Below are 18,021 nucleotides of genomic sequence, written 5' to 3'. Positions count from 1 at the left end.
AAAAACCCTAAAGCAAAACCACGCAAAGGGGGCAAAAAAAACCCACCGTGCCGAACTAACGGCACGGCGGTACACCCTTTGCGTCTCAGAGCTTCCAGCAAAACAAAAGACAAGCTGGACAGAAAAAAAGCAACAAAAAAGCAAAAAGCACTTAGCTATACAGAGCAGCAGGTCACAGGAACAATCAGGAGAAGCTTAGATCCAACACTGAAACATTGACAAGGAGCAAGGATAGCAGCATCAGGCGGAGTTAAGTAATGAAGCAGTTAACGAACTCACCAGAACAACTGAGGGAGGAAGCTCAGAAGCTGCAGTACCACTTGTGACCACAGGAGTGAATTCAGCCACAGAATTCACAACAGTACCCCCCCCTTGAGGAGGGGTCACCGAACCCTCACCAGAGCCCCCAGGCCGACCAGGATGAGCCGCATGAAAGGCACGAACAAGATCGGAAGCATGAACATCAGAGGCAAAAACCCAGGAATTATCTTCCTGAGCATAACCCTTCCATTTAACCAGATACTGGAGTTTCCGTCTAGAAACACGAGAATCCAAAATCTTCTCCACAATATACTCCAATTCCCCCTCCACCAAAACCGGGGCAGGAGGCTCAACAGATGGAACCATAGGTGCCACGTTTCTCCGCAACAACGACCTATGGAATACATTATGTATGGAAAAGGAGTCTGGGAGGGTCAAACGAAAAGACACAGGATTGAGAACCTCAGAAATCCTATACGGACCAATAAAACGAGGTTTAAATTTAGGAGAGGAAACCTTCATAGGAATATGACGAGAAGATAACCAAACCAGATCCCCAACACGAAGTCGGGGACCCACACGGCGTCTGCGATTAGCGAAAAGTTGAGCTTTCTCCTGGGACAAGATCAAATTGTCCACTACCTGAGTCCAGATCTGCTGCAACCTATCCACCACAGAATCCACACCAGGATAGTCCGAAGACTCAACCTGTCCTGAAGAGAAACGAGGATGGAACCCAGAATTGCAAAAAAATGGAGAAACCAAGGTAGCCGAGCTGGCCCGATTATTAAGGGCGAACTCAGCCAACGGCAAAAAGGACACCCAATCATCCTGGTCTGCAGAAACAAAACATCTCAGATATGTTTCCAAGGTCTGATTGGTTCGTTCTGTCTGGCCATTAGTCTGAGGATGGAAAGCCGAGGAAAAGGATAGGTCAATGCCCATCCTACCACAAAAGGCTCGCCAGAACCTTGAAACAAACTGGGAACCTCTGTCAGAAACAATATTCTCAGGAATGCCATGCAACCGAACCACATGCTGAAAGAACAAAGGTACCAAATCAGAGGAGGAAGGCAATTTAGCCAAGGGCACCAGATGGACCATTTTAGAAAAGCGATCACAGACCACCCAAATGACTGACATCTTTTGAGAAACGGGAAGGTCAGAAATGAAATCCATCGAAATATGTGTCCAAGGCCTCTTTGGGACCGGCAAGGGCAAAAGCAACCCACTGGCACGAGAACAGCAGGGCTTAGCCCTAGCACAAATCCCACAGGACTGCACAAAAGTACGTACATCCCGTGACAGAGATGGCCACGAGAAGGATCTAGCCACTAACTCTCTGGTACCAAAGATTCCAGGATGACCAGCCAACACCGAACAATGAAGTTCAGAGATAAGTTTATTAGTCCACCTATCAGGGACGAACAGTTTCTCTGCTGGACAACGATCAGGTTTATTCGCCTGAAATTTTTGCAGCACCCGCCGCAAATCTGGGGAGATGGCAGACACAATGACTCCTTCCTTGAGGATACCCGCTGGCTCAGATAAACCCGGAGAGTCGGGCACAAAACTCCTAGACAGAGCATCCGCCTTCACATTTTTAGAGCCCGGAAGGTACGAAATCACAAAGTCGAAGCGGGCAAAAAATAACGACCAACGGGCCTGTCTAGGATTCCAGCGCTTGGCAGACTCGAGATAAGTCAAGTTCTTATGATCAGTCAATACCACCACGCGATGCTTAGCTCCTTCAAGCCAATGACGCCACTCCTCGAATGCCCACTTCATGGCCAGCAACTCTCGATTGCCCACATCATAATTACGCTCAGCAGGCGAAAACTTCCTGGAAAAGAAAGCACATGGTTTCATCACTGAGCAATCAGAACCTCTCTGTGACAAAACCGCCCCTGCTCCAATCTCAGAAGCATCAACCTCGACCTGGAACGGAAGAGAAACATCTGGCTGACACAACACAGGGGCAGAACAAAAACGACGCTTCAACTCCTGAAAAGCTTCCACAGCAGCAGAAGACCAATTAACCAAATCAGCACCCTTCTTGGTCAAATCGGTCAATGGTTTGGCAATGCTAGAAAAATTACAGATGAAGCGACGATAAAAATTAGCAAAGCCCAGGAACTTTTGCAGACTTTTCAGAGATGTCGGCTGAATCCAATCCTGGATGGCTTGGACCTTAACTGGATCCATCTCGATAGTAGAAGGGGTAAAGATGAACCCCAAAAATGAAACTTTCTGCACACCGGAGAGACACTTTGATCCCTTCACAAACAAAGAGTTAGCACGCAGGACCTGAAAAACCATTCTGACCTGCTTCACATGAGACTCCCAATCATCTGAGAAGATCAAAATGTCATCCAAGTAAACAATCAGGAATTTATCCAGATACTCACGGAAGATGTCATGCATAAAAGACTGAAACACAGATGGAGCATTGGCAAGTCCGAACGGCATCACTAGATACTCAAAATGACCCTCGGGCGTATTGAATGCAGTTTTCCATTCATCTCCTTGCCTGATTCTCACCAGATTATACGCACCACGAAGATCTATCTTAGTGAACCAACTAGCCCCCTTAATCCGAGCAAACAAGTCAGATAACAATGGCAAGGGATACTGAAATTTAACAGTGATCTTATTAAGAAGGCGGTAATCAATACACGGTCTCAGCGAACCATCCTTCTTGGCTACAAAGAAGAACCCTGCTCCCAGTGGTGATGACGATGGGCGAATATGTCCCTTCTCCAGGGATTCCTCCACATAACTGCGCATAGCGGCGTGTTCGGGCACGGATAAATTAAATAATCGACCTTTAGGGAATTTACTACCAGGAATCAAATTGATAGCACAATCACAATCCCTATGCGGAGGTAGAGCATCGGACTTGGGCTCTTCAAATACATCCTGATAATCAGACAAGAACTCTGGGACCTCAGAAGGGGTGGATGACGAAATCGACAAAAATGGAACATCACCATGTACCCCCTGACAACCCCAGCTGGATACCGACATGGAATTCCAATCCAATACTGGATTATGGGTTTGTAGCCATGGCAACCCCAACACGACCACATCATGCAGATTATGCAACACCAGAAAGCGAATAACTTCCTGATGTGCAGGAGCCATGCACATGGTCAGCTGGGCCCAGTATTGAGGTTTATTCTTGGCCAAAGGTGTAGCATCAATTCCTCTCAATGGAATAGGACACCGCAAAGGCTCCAAGAAAAACCCACAACGTTTAGCATAATCCAAATCCATCAGATTCAGGGCAGCGCCCGAATCCACAAACGCCATGACAGAAAACGACGACAAAGAGCATATCAAGGTAATGGACAGAAGGAATTTGGACTGTACAGTACCAATGACGGCAGACCTAGCGGACCGCTTAGTGCGCTTAGGACAATCAGAAATAGCATGAGTGGAATCACCACAGTAGAAACACAGACCATTCAGACGTCTGTATTCCTGCCGTTCAACTCTAGTCATAGTCCTATCGCACTGCATAGGCTCAGGTTTAACCTCAGGCAGTACCGCCAAATGGTGCACAGATTTACGCTCGCGCAAGCGTCGACCGATCTGAATGGCCAAAGACAAAGACTCATTCAAACCAGCAGGCATAGGAAATCCCACCATGACATCCTTAAGAGCCTCAGAGAGACCCTTTCTGAACAAAGCTGCCAGCGCAGATTCATTCCACTGAGTGAGTACTGACCATTTCCTAAATTTCTGACAATATACTTCTATATCATCCTGACCCTGGCACAAAGCCAGCAAATTTTTCTCAGCCTGATCCACTGAATTAGGCTCATCGTACAGCAATCCGAGCGCCAGGAAAAACGCATCGACACTACTCAATGCAGGGTCTCCTGGCGCAAGAGAAAATGCCCAGTCTTGAGGGTCGCCGTGCAAAAAAGAAATAATAATCAAAACCTGTTGAATAGGATTACCAGAAGAATGAGGTTTCAAGGCCAGAAATAGCTTACAATTATTTTTGAAACTTAGAAACTTAGTTCTATCTCCAAAAAACAAATCAGGAATAGGAATTCTTGGTTCTAACATAGATTTCTGATCAATAGTATCTTGAATTTTTTGTACATTTATAACGAGATTATCCATTGAAGAGCACAGACCCTGAATATCCATGTCCACACCTGTGTCCAGAATCACCCAAATGTCTAGGGGGAAAAAAATGAACACAGAGCAGAAAAAAAAAAAAAAAAATGATGTCAGAACTTTTTCTTTCCCTCTATTGAGAATCATGAGTTTGGCTCCTTGTACTGTTATGTTTGCTAATGACAGGTGTTATGAAGGCAATCCAGAAACACAGTGTGCTTAGCGATCAGAGCGCACACAGTGATCTGACAAATACCCAAAAATACAAGAACGAGCTCTGAGACGTGGAAACTCTGTAGACTGCACACCTGATCCTATCCTAAACACAACTAAAAGCGGCTGTGGATTGCGCCTAACAACTACCTAGGCAACTCGGCACAGCCTAAGAAACTAGCTAGCCTGAAGATAGAAAAATAGGCCTGACTTGCCCCAGAGAAATTCCCCAAAGGAAAAGGCAGCCCCCCACATATAATGACTGTGAGTAAGATGAAAAGACAAAACGTAGGGATGAAATAGATTCAGCAAAGTGGGGCCCGATATTCTAGGACAGAACGAGGACAGTAAAGCGAACTTTGCAGTCTACAAAAAACCCTAAAGCAAAACCACGCAAAGGGGGCAAAAAAAACCCACCGTGCCGAACTAACGGCACTGCGGTACACCCTTTGAGTCTCAGAGCTTCCAGCAAAACAAAAGACAAGCTGGACAGAAAAAAAGCAACAAAAAAGCAAAAAGCACTTAGCTATACAGAGCAGCAGGTCACAGGAACAATCAGGAGAAGCTCAGATCCAACACTGAAACATTGACAAGGAGCAAGGATAGCAGCATCAGGCGGAGTTAAGTAATGAAGCAGTTAACGAGCTCACCAGAACACCTGAGGGAGGAAGCTCAGAAGCTGCAGTACCACTTGTGACCACAGGAGTGAATTCAGCCACAGAATTCACAACAGGTATCGGAATTCCGATACCGAGATCCGATACTTTTGTGGTATCGGGTATCGATATCGGATCCATAGGGATGTGTAAAATAAAGAATTAAAATAAAAAATATTGATATGCTCACCTCTCCGGCGGCCCCTGGACATCACGCTGGTAACCGGCCGGCTTCTTTGTTTAAAATGAGCGCCTTAAGGACCTGCGAATGACGTTGCGGATTCTGATTGGTCGCGTGCCGCCCATGTGACCGCCACGCGACCAATCAGAAGCCGCGACGTCATTCTCATTCACTAAACTCCTAATTCTAGGAATTGAGGACCTGCGAATGATGTCGCGGCTTCTGATTGGTCGCGTGGCGGTCACATGAGCGGCACGCGACCAATCAGAATCCGCGACATCATTCGCAGGTCCTAAAGGCGCTCATTTTAAACAAAGAAGCCGGCCGGTTACCAGCGTGATGTCCAGGGGCCGCCGGAGAGGTGAGCATATCAATATTTTTTATTTCTTTATTTTACACATTAATATGGATCCCAGGGCCTGAGGGAGAGTTTCCTCTCCTTCAGACCCTGGGAACCATGAGGATACCTTCCGATACTTGGTGTCCCATTGACTTGTATTGGTATTGGATTTCGGTATCGGCAATATCCGATACTTTTCGGGTATCGGCCGATACTATCCGATACCGATACTTTCAAGTATCGGACGGTATCGCTCAACAATACTAATAATGTTCACAGTGTGGTTTCTGCTGTGTATATCCTGTACTTGTGTGCACGGTGCTTATCCCTTGTTTTGTGCTTGTGTACCCATGTGACATGCAACATTTGAGCATGCAATGTGGGCTCAGTGTCTGTGATACCTGTGACCGTGTGACGTGTGCCCTGATATTTTCACAGTGATTTTCCGATGTTTGTGCTGTGATGTTAGGTCTGTACAATATGGCTTATTGTATGCAGGGTGGTACTTAAAGTCAGGTGTCCAGGAAAAACTTAAATGTTACCAGTGGTAAAATAAAAAGTCCAGTCCAGGGGGGCACCCAATAGTCTAGCATGGTGGTGCACACAGCTCTCTGCCAGCTCCGTGAAACGTGGTCTTCTCCTTGCTTCTTGGTCCGTGAGGTGCTCCTGGAAACTGTAAATCCCTTTCTCAGTATCTTCATGGCTTCTCAAACTAGCACAGGACAGCCACCCTTGCTGCACCCGAAGAGTCTGTCCAATTTCACGAGTCCACTCCATCCCAGGCTGAGGGTCCTCTTTCACAGCTACAAGAACAGATGTTCTCTGCAGCAGCCATTGGTCACATGCTCTAAAGGCTCAACTCTTTCCCTCAGCACAGGGCAGTTTATTCACACAGTCTATTGCAGGGGAGAGCAGAACAATCCATCACATCAGACAAGGGGGTGCTGTCTCTTAAAGTGGCAGCATGTTCCTTACTGTCCATAACAGCACCAATCCCCTACACCATCAGCTGAGAGGAGCTCCGCCAGTGGCTGTTAATCTGTTTCTTGTGCTATTATAGCAACAATTACAGCACGCGGTCCAAGGGAGGCGCTGTCATCATTTCTCATAAAATTTTACAATAAGCTCCAATCTGCATGAATCTTATCCAGAAAGGCATCATATTGCATGACGTTGCTTACATAAACTAGTAAAGATTAGAACTCTAACAATATTTTATAGAATAACATTTTCATTCATTTATCTACAGATGAAAATGTTCTGAAGAGTATAATAAAGACAGGAAGTCCAAAGATTTACAAGGTTACCAATTGTATGGAACATGCTTTGACCGCTGTGCACCCTTGGACAAGATATGCTGCTGGCTGGGACGCCAAGCTCTTCTACATTCCTGTATCATACCTGCCTACAGTATTATCTGATTATTTGCATAGTCGATATGCACCCAAACCAGCTAACAAATAAATATTAACAGAACAAAGTACAACCAAATGTGGCTGATCTGATTTAGCAGAAAAAAAAATTGTTGTAATTCTAATCATTTTCCATAATTAAGACTTAATATTCTACATATATAATATAATTCTATTAATAAATGTTTTAAGAATGTTCCCTATTGTGATACAGCTTATTCTTACAAATGAGTATGCTGTGACCTCTTACTAATGTTAGATGTAACTTAGGAATATACTGTTGTGCTCAAAAGTTTACATACCCCAGCAGAATTTTTGCTAACTTGGCCATTTTTTTAGAGTATGTGAAAGATAAGATAACACCAAAACTTTTTCTCCACTCATGGTTAGTGGTTGGGTGAAACCATTTATTGACAAACTACTGTGTTTTCTCTTTTTAAATCATAATGACAACCCAAAACATCCAAATGACCCTGATCAAAAGTTCACATACCCCATTTCTTAATACTGTGTATTGCCCCCTCTAACATTAATGACAGCGTGAAGTATTTTGTTGTTGTGAATGAGGTTCTTTATTTTCTCAGATGGTAAAGCTACCCACTCTTCTTGGCAAAAATCCTCCAGTTCCTGTAAATTCCTGGGCTGTCTAGCATGAACTGCGCGCTTGAGATCTCCCCAGAGTGACTCAATGATATTAAGGTCAGGAGACTGAAATGGCCACTCCAGAACTTTCACTTTGTTCTGCTGTAGCCAATGACAGATCCCTGTTCTGCTGTAGCCAATGACAGCCAATGACCCTGTGGTCGGCGCTCATAGCAAGCCTGTAATTCTGCTGAATAGAGGTGATCTGAGCATCACCTCTATGTAGAAGCTGCGCTATGGCAGCTTCTAGAAGCTATTGAAGCATGACAAAAGTAAAAAAAAGAAAAAGTGTTTAAAAATATAAAAAAAAAACATAAAAGTTCAAATCACCCCCCTTTCCCCCCAATCAAAATAAAGCAATTAAAAAAAATCAAACCTACACATATTTGGTATCGTCGCGTTCAGAATCACCCAATCTATCAATTAAAAAAAGAATTAACATGATCGTCGAAGCAATAAAAAAAAATCAAAACTCCAGAATTACGTTTTTTTGGGTCGCATTGACATTGCATTAAAATGAAATAACGGGCAATCAAAAGAGCACATCTGCACAAAAGTGGTATTATTAAAAAGTCAGATCGTCCCGCAAAAAATAAGCCCTAACACGGCCATATGGACAGAAAAATAAAAAAGTTATGGCTCTGGAAAGAAGGGGAGTGAAAAACAAAAATCGAAAAAAGCTCCGGTCATGAAAGGGTTAAAAACCTTACGTGATACAGACTTTTGGAGCACACATTCGTGTTCAGCATATCAAAATCTATAAGATACAATAAAATTTTCTCAGGGGAGAGTAACTTCCCTGAAATTTGTTGCACAGTGTAATCTGAACTGTGTGTCACAAAGAGAATCAGTATGACGCAGAGTCACTTCTCACGTGCAAGCCATGAGTCGAGATAGTCAAGGAGTCAGAGGTCAAAAGCCAGGAGGGTACATCATTAACAGTAGGAGGAGACAAAGGTGCAGTCAGTGAAAAGGTCTGAGGTCAAAATACCAGGAAGACAGCGGATCAGAACAAAGGGATTAAACAAACGGATGTTCAGAATGAGGTCAGTCAAAGAAAGATCAATAAACAGAACACAAGGCACTGGGAGACAAGCCACACAAAAAACTGAATGTGACTAACAGCTCAATTAAGTGGCCAGGCAATCACCTGGGACAATGAACATCTGGAGACAGCCAGCGCCTCCCAGTCTCAGATTGGACGACCAATCTGTTAATCAACACACTGACAGCTTAGCATGCCCCTGCACCAGACTGCACACTAAGCTGTCAAATTACAGACAGCTTCAGCATGCCTCTGGATGAGATTGGACAGCTGAGCCATCAGTAACTGCATCCCAGACACAGTGAAAGGTACAATTGTGACAATCAGAAGAACAGTCAATGCAAGAAGACAGCTGTACAAGGAATTATTAACATGAGGAAGATGGAGCTTGAATTGTTACTAGAGATGAATGAATATTTCAATGTTCGGTTCCGCTCACAATTGCCAAATTTGCAATATTCACCGATATATTAGCCGGACATAACCGAACGCCATTCATCTTAATGAGAGGCAAAAACAAACGCATGCTCAGCACCTTATAGCGGACCCACATGCTGCCAAAACACATCAAATGAGGGACAGGCATCAGGAAAGTGGCCTCAATTCATCTACAATACAAATTGTAGCATGGCACTGCAGCAATCAGCCAGGCATGAGGTATCAGGGTCTGAGCCAGCATTTACAGCTTTCAATTGAACGTCACAGTAAGACGAGGTGGGTGAGGTGTCGGTGTAGGCCTTCCTTGCTGGGAGCCCTGATACCACATTCAATACCTCTACCTGCTTTCATGCTGAGCCACACTCAGGTGGCATAAATATCAGTTTTGCAGACTACCATTGTCAAAAAAATGTAAGTATAGTAAGTGTAGTTGAGTCCAGGGAAGTGGAGGCCTGACGGTCTCGGAGGCATACTGGTACAGGCAAAATACATGATGAAGTCCCAGAAGTCCCAACCAGGAGTGTTCACATTTCCAAAAATTACTGGCAGACACCACAAAAGTGGCATCAATTTCACTACTGTAGAAATAGTACAATAGGGACCGACAGGTCTTCCACTACACCCAATCCAGCAGATGGACACCCAACCTGGAGATTTCACATTTTAAAAAAATGAGGGCATGACACAATCGAAGTGGAATAACTGTCACAAGAATAAAAATAGTATAATTGGGACTGACACATCTTCCACTACAGCCTACCCAGCAGATGTAGACTAACCACGACTGTTCACTTTTCCACAAATTTGTGTTAACATCAGCAGCAGCAGCAGCCACACAAGCCACACCAAAGATATCACAGAGTGCAGTTACGTGACATTAGTGCATCACACTAAAAATGCAATCACCTAGTCTGTACAGTCTGCAATTGGGGTGCAAAAGTATTGGAGATCCATGACTTGTTCATCTTGATGAGAGTTAGGTGGTCTACACTTTCAGGGGATAGCCGGCTGCACTTATCCATCAGGACACCAGCAGCGCTGACGAGACGACACGTTCTGAGAGAATGCTGCCTGCTGAGCATGATAAATGCTCCAAGGCGTGTGAAGCAAGCTCAGGCCACTCATCCATTTTGGAAGACCAAAATGTGAAAGGGTCCAAACCCTCCCTGATGGTATTGATATTCAGTTCTAGATTCTCCTGCACCATCCTCTCCTTTCGTCCACCACATGTAAGAAACAAATTTAGGGGAAAAAAAAAGTCTGTTTACAAGAACAACACGCCTCTGAGCTCTGCAAACCCCCTCCTCTCATCAAACACGTGCAAAATTCTCACGATACACCACCATTATCGTTGCTAAAGTGCTGAAAATTCTTTTGTGGCAACGCAAATATTTTCCTGCACTTCTACTGAATGTTACCGATTTTTTCCGATTTTATAAAATTTTGCTCATGTTTCCGATCACGAATCCGAATGTGCCATATTTGTGCTGAATTTATGTTTGGAGAGCATTTTCCGAACAAATTCGCTCATCACTAATGGTTACGAGTTATAGATTTCCTCCAAATGGATTGTTAGGTTTACCTGGTGAGATGGATCCTCCAAGTACAAGGTCCGAGTAGCCGTATGGACTAAGGTTGCCTGTGCAACAAATGTGTGAAGCATACAGTATACAGATAGCAGAGGTATTGTAAAAAACAGACAGTGTTAGATTCTCACCGCTGCACATAGGGAATCTCAAACCATGTCCTCTGTGGTCTCCCATTCTTTCCCAGCCACAGAGGAGAATGGTCAGCAGAGATGTCGGTCCCAGCGTCTTTCTCAGGCTGATGCTGAGTGTCTGGTTACTGCCGCCATCCCAGGCTCTGCTATTGTAGCCAGCATTTATCAGCAGCGAGCAGACGCTCCGGGGACTAAGTCCTGCTTTTTGTCAACTGAGCATGTCCTTTGGACGACCTCTCATTGAAGGTCTGGGACACATGCTCAGGTCCTGAAGCAGTCCCAATTGGACCACTGTGAAGGTCCCGAAAGGACGCAGCTATAAAAGGTTTGTATGGCCGCTCAGCCATGCGCTAGTATAAATCTAAATCTATGTGTGTATGTGTGTATGTGGATTGCCCCCAAGGGCAGCGTGGGTACTCAGTACCGGGTCTTTCAATAAATCACAGGGGGATGTCACAGTGGCTGACCCGGTCCGTGGCCCTGGAATGTCCATGTAAAAGGGAAAGGTCTTTAAGGGGGAAATGTTTGTGATGCCACCTGTTATGATACGGTGGTCTAGGAGCAACATGGAATGAGCTCTGAAGGACGTGGTAACTGTACTGACCGCAGTCCCTAAGCTCAACACAACACTAGAAGTAGCCGTGGAATGCTCCTAACTCTCCCTAGGCATCTCGTCACAGCCTAAGAGCTAACTACCCATAAAGAAAGAAGCAGGAAAACTATCTTGCCTCAGAGAAAATCCCCAAAGGATAGATTAGCCCCCCACAAATAATGACTGTGAGTGGAGAGGGAAAAGACATACTCAGAATGAAACCAGGATGAGCACAGGAGGCCAGTCTAGGTAAATAGATAGGACAGGATGGAATACTGTGCGGTCAGTATAAAACACTACAAAGATCCACGCAGAGTTTACAAAAAAACTCCACACCTGATCTAAGGTGTGGAGGGCAAATCTGCCTCCCAGAGCTTCCAGCAAGACAGAATAAATTCACACTGATAAGCTGGACAAACATAGAAAGCAAAGAATGGATAAGTCCACAATCTATGGACAGAAAAGAGCAAGCAAAAACTTAGCTTAGCTGAACTGGTCAGGATAACAGGGAACTCCAAAGAGATGTGAATCCAACCAGAAACCCTTTACAAGTGGCACTGGCTGAAGACAGAGCCAGACCTAAATAGCCGAGCAGAAGAGACGATAAGTGGAGGCAGCTGATGACAGCTAACTCCAAGGAGCAGCCATATCACTAGAAACCACAAGAGGGAGCCCAAGAGCAGAACTCACAAAAGTGCCACTTACAACCACCGGAGGGAGCCCAAGAGCGGAATTCACAACAGCCACCTGTGGTATTTGGTCAGGGTGACCGATGCTGCTTTAAGGGGTCCGCTGGGGTGATGTTATGGCAGCTAGATGGTATACCTTCCCACAGGTGAAGTATATCCCCAGGGCTTCCCAGTGTGTAGATGGTGAATGGTGAGATGCGGAGTGAAGAACGAGGACACAAGGTTGCAGTCTCTTTACCTTTTCCTGAAGGCTTCAGCATCCACAGTCCAGGGTTCCAGACCACAGGGCAGGCAGAGTCCGGCCGGTTTGGAGGCAAGTCCAGAGTCCCCTTATCCAGGTGGAAATCAGTAGCCTACTGTGGCACCCCTAGGGGTATTTGCCACAAAAATAGTTACTGACAGTAAATGCAAATACTAAAATAGCAAGACTGCACTACCACCTCCGGCCAGAAGGGGGAGCTCCAGAGACTCCCCTTGATCCATTCTGGTCTGAGAGAAGAACTGGCAGTTGGGCTAAGGAGCTGATAGTGAGAGGTCATGCAGTTGAATCTCTAACAGCCCTGTGACTGTTACCAGGCCTAAATCACCGGCCTGAGGAGAAGAGGGATAGAGAAAAAGGACATTGTGAGAACCGGGTAGCATTAATCACTACCCAGAACAGGCGCAAAGACGGATACCGGATCCGTGGCTGTATTCATTACATATAATACAGCAACCGGAAAAACGTGAGGTGATATCAGCTTCACTAGGGTCGGACGCAGCAACAGACACAGAGTTCAGCGGTACTCCTGGAGGGGGTAAGCCGATAAAAGGACTCGGGTTGCCCGTCGAACCAGGACCCGGAGGGGACAGATTGGGCCGGCAGCCAGTTCACATACAGCAGCAGGGCCACACAGATATTGCGTACAATAAGAGGCGAAGACCCCAGCAGGGTCAAAGTAACTCAGAGTTCCCATACAGACTCCGGTGACAGGACTGGTTGTAAATCCTTTTTTGTTAAAGTAAACTGGTTAAACGTTTCAGTGCCTCAGCCTTTCATTTGGACAATAGCCATCTATCCAGGATTGGGATCATCACCGCTGGGAGAACCTGCTGCTGATCAAGAAAAGTGCCTGTTCCCTCACGATACCCTTTACACTGTGCATTGCCTGAGGCCACAGCACCGGGTCAAGCCACCCGTGACACCCCCCTCAAGAGACAGACCCCATTGGTCCGGTGCTGGGTACCCCGGTCTCTTGGGCGTCACAATTGGCGTCACGAACAGGATCTAGCCAGCCCGTATACCGGGTATTGTGTGCCGTGATTGGAGCCCAAAACTGTGAAAACTTGGATGAAAAATCTTGAAAATTGACTTTATTAAAGAAAAATCCATTCTCCATTGAAAACTATTGAAAGTGACCTTTCCCCATTGGTTATAATGGAGTAAAGATGGCCGCCATCCCCTGAGGTAATCACTTCATAACCGTTAGGCACGAGACTGTTAATTGAGCTACGCCATCACCTGAGCCCCAGTCTAACTGAAAAACTTCAGAATCCGCCATTACAGAGCGCGGTGGGTGGGAGCAGCAGGGGGCGTGTCATTGTGGGCGGCACCAAGCTGAGCGCTCTGACATCAGAGCAAGGGGAAAATCGATCCTGCTGCACAGCGGAACGAATCTACACTATCCCGACGGAAGCGGAGGACCGGAAGGGTCCGGATTAACTAAGGGGGCACAGTATGTCGCAGCACGGAGACGCCGCAGCACCCGGCGACGCTAATGCAGCTGAAAGACAGAGTGTCGATAGAGAGTCCGGTAGCGCAGCGGTGCAAGGAGTGGCGCCCATCATGCCGGTGCTGATGCCATATACCCCGGGTGGCCCATGGCTTCCAATGTATGAAGGTGAGCCTAATACCCTTGACGATTTCAGAGAAAAGATGCTGGCCCATTTTGACATGTTCCCTGTGGGTGAAGTTCAGCGTGTTAGTCTCCTGATGATGCAGTTAAGTGGCCATGCTAAGCGAGAAGTCACAGCATGGGCAGCTGATCTAAAAGGCACTGTTGAACGCATATTTGCTGGATTAAAAGCTACATTTGAAACCACTGCCAGCAGCAAAGCTAAAGTACGATTCTTTAATTGCAAACAAAAAGTTAATGAGGGCGTGAGAGACTTTGCCTTAAACCTGCAGGAAGCCCTTAAATCACTTACACTGGCTGAACCCATTTTTAACACCGGAGCGGATAAACTGCTAAGAGATCAATTTATTGAGGGACTACACACCCCTTCTCACCGGGGGCATGTGAGCATGCTTGTTTTTAAGAACCCTGAATTGACATTTGCCCAATTAAAGGAGAGCGTTATACGTCTCCAGCTGGCAGAGGCACCTCGGGATCAGGATCCTGCGCAACTCATGGCAGAGGCTCCTCAACAACATGGAGTACCAGTGACATCAGCTATGTCCGGGGCCATTGCTAAGCCCCTGGGGCCCAGTACTAATGAGGCTCTTCAACAAAAGCTTGACTCTTTAACTGATGTTGTTGCCTCAATGGCTAAAACCATGCAGGAGATGAGAGGACCCAAGATGGAGTTGTCAAACCGTAGAGAAGGTGTTCCATGGATGAGACCCCGGAGATACCCGACATGGAGAGGACGACCCCGCGACCGCTACCAACCGGATGGACAGCCCATTTGCCGCCGTTGCCAGCAGCCAGGCCACTTTGCACGAGATTGTGATTTAAACGGGAATCCCCTGGGAATGCGGGCCGCTTCGCAGGAATGAACTTTCAAGGCCCAACACCCTGGCACGACAGGTACATCGGAGGACGACCCATTATCCCTATCGTGCTGGACGGAATGCCCCTCAACGCTTTGCTGGACACAGGTTCCCAGATTTCATCTATACCGTATATCCTTTATAAGAGGTACTGGGCTGATGCAGATATTGATAAAGGGCCCTCTGATGTTGAACTAGATATATGGGCCAGTAATGGTAAGTTGGTACCGAAACTAGGATTCAGGGAGATGACCATAAAGATTGGTAAAGTAGAATTGAAGAAACAGGGTATAATTGTTGTTGATGTTGACCGGCGGAACTGTGAACCAACTGTATTGATAGGAATGAATGTGTTAGAGAACTGCTTTTCCGAAGTCATTTCTGTCTTACAGCAAATTGCTGAAACTGCCCAATCCTGCCAGCAGAGAGTTCTCCGGAGGGAAATAAAAGTATTGATGTTAAGGCAACAGGTAGAAGTTGCAGGTGGAGAAATCGGCAGTGTGAGGGTAAGTGATCCAACATCTATTGTAATCCCACCAAAAACAGAAATGCTGGTATGGTGTAGAGCAGCCATTGGTACTAAGGGACGAGATTATCAAGCCTTAATAGAACCAGTGTACACCGACAGCAGGCCCACTATACTCACAGCACGAGGGATAGTCGAGGTACACCGGGGACGAGTGCCGGTACGACTTTTGAACTGTGGAGAGGAAGAGGTCACTTTGCCAAGGTATGCTACAATGGCAAAGCTATATACTGTTGACAACAATGCCATCACAACCATTGAGCCCTTAGAACCAACCTGTCAGGTGGAAGGCAATGGCTCAGATGGAGAAATGGAGGATTGGTGCCAACAGCTACACGTGGGCATAAATTCAACACCTACCCATCAAAAACAAGGGGTGTATAGGCTAGTGACGGAATATGAACAAGTCTTCAGTAAACACCCATTGGACTTCGGACGGATAGAAGGGGTAGAACACACAATCCCCACCAGTGACCATCCCCCAATAAAAGAAAGATATAGACCCATACCGCCCGCTCACTATCAATGTGCAAAAGATATGCTGAGGGAGATGAAACAGGCCGGGGTAATAAGAGACAGCTGTAGCCCCTGGGCGGCCCCTCTAGTGATTGTCAAAAAAAAGGACGGAACCATGAGAATGTGCGTAGACTACCGGAAGATTAATAACATCACCCATAAAGACGCCTACCCCTTGCCTAGGATAGAAGAGTCCTTAACTGCTTTGAAATCTGCTAATTATTTTTCCACCTTAGACTTAACAAGCGGGTATTGGCAAGTCCCTGTGGCTGAGCGAGATAAGGAAAAGACGGCATTCATCACACCAATGGGTCTATGTGAATTTAATCGCATGCCGTTCGGACTCTGCAACGCATCCGGTACCTTCCAGCGGCTGATGGAATGCTGCCTCGGACACAAGAACTTCGAGACCGTCCTCCTGTACCTAGATGATGTGATCGTCTACTCAAAGACTTACGAACAACACTTAATAGACCTGGCAGAAGTGTTCGAAGCCTTATCCAGGTATGGCATGAAAGTCAAGCCATCCAAATGTCACCTTCTCAAGCCAAAGGTACAGTACCTGGGACACATCGTGAGTTCGGAGGGAGTAGCACCAGATCCCGAGAAAATAAGCGCCATAAGGGATTGGCCAAGACCTACCAGCGCAAAAGAAGTGAGACAATTCCTGGGATTGGTGGGTTACTATCGCAGATTTATAAAAGGATTTACCAAGTTGGCAGCACCCTTGCAAGACACCTTGGTAGGGCAGACGAAGAAACCTTCAAACCGAAACCCTCCTTTTCAGTGGAACGACGAAAGGGAAGACTCCTTTGAACAACTAAAGAAGGCACTAACCGGAGAAGAGGTTCTGGCATACCCAGATTACCATCAACCTTTCATCCTCTACACCGATGCCAGTAATGTGGGACTAGGAGCGGTGTTGTCACAAAAGCAAGAAGGTCGGGAGAAAGTCATCGCCTTTGCAAGTAGAAAGCTCCGGCCTACTGAAAGAAATTCAGAAAATTACAGCTCCTTCAAATTGGAACTACTGGCAGTAGTTTGGGCTGTGACTGAACGTTTCAAACACTATCTGGCCGCTGCAGAGTTTATTGTCTATACTGACAACAATCCGTTGACCCACCTGGACACAGCCAAATTAGGTGCGTTAGAACAGTGATGGATAGCCCGGTTATCTAATTACAACTTCAAGATCAAGTATCGAGCAGGTCGCAAGAATGGAAATGCCGATGCCCTATCCCGGATGCCACACTTGAGAGATGTAGAAGAAGAAATGGGGGAGCTTGAAGAAATTGAACTACCAGCCTTCCATCATCCCAGGGCAAAACATCATCAGTCAAGTACCTATCAGAAACAACAAGAGGTGAATTTAAATCCGTTAGCACACCATAGATGGGCTGACACCCAAGACAGCAATCCGGCTGTGAAGTTGGTGAAGGAACTGTTAACTGAGCAAAGTGCATATCCCGATGAGGATGCCCCAGAAGAGACGCATCAACTCTGGAAAGAGAGAGGCAAAATGTTCCTGTATCAAGGGAAGCTCTGTAGAAGGTACACCAATCCGAAAACACATGAATTGGTTTGGCAGATTATCGTGCCTAAACAAGATGTCAAGATGGTCCTCGAAGCTTACCATAATGGTGCTGGTCACTTCGGTTGGAAAAAGTTAGAAGTACTTCTAAGAGAAAGATTTTATTGGGTCGGGATGAGAAAATCAATCGAACAGTGGTGCAGAAATTGTGGCCCGTGCAACCTCAGAAGAAACGATCAAAAGAACCAAAGAGCACCACTGCAGCCCATAATCACCAAACAACCACTTGAACTTGTAGCCATGGACCACGTGAAGTTGACACCAAGCCGGTCTGGCTATGTCTATGCCTTGACCATCGTGGACCATTATTCACGCT

The 18,021-nt window shown here is 46.0% G+C and overlaps 1 protein-coding gene and 1 long non-coding RNA gene across 2 annotated transcripts in view; one reads left to right on the top strand and one right to left on the bottom strand.

The window, feature by feature from the left end:
• LOC138670821 (retinol dehydrogenase 7-like) overlaps positions 1–7,591 on the top strand; it is an 86,006-nt gene extending 78,415 nt beyond the window's left edge. Inside the window, exon 5 of the mRNA XM_069758515.1 lies at positions 7,032–7,591. Coding sequence (XP_069614616.1) covers positions 7,032–7,246 — 215 coding nt within the window. The 3' untranslated portion in view covers positions 7,247–7,591. The remainder of the gene's footprint in view (positions 1–7,031) is intronic.
• LOC138670823 (uncharacterized) overlaps positions 1–18,021 on the bottom strand; it is a 285,272-nt gene that overhangs the window by 176,760 nt on the left and 90,491 nt on the right. The window lies entirely within an intron of this gene.

This window comes from Ranitomeya imitator, chromosome 3 (assembly GCF_032444005.1).
Source record: "Ranitomeya imitator isolate aRanImi1 chromosome 3, aRanImi1.pri, whole genome shotgun sequence".
NCBI classification, from domain to species: domain Eukaryota; kingdom Metazoa; phylum Chordata; class Amphibia; order Anura; family Dendrobatidae; genus Ranitomeya; species Ranitomeya imitator.
Note: the sequence above shows the minus strand (reverse complement) of the source record. Positions and strands in the feature narration are given on the sequence as shown.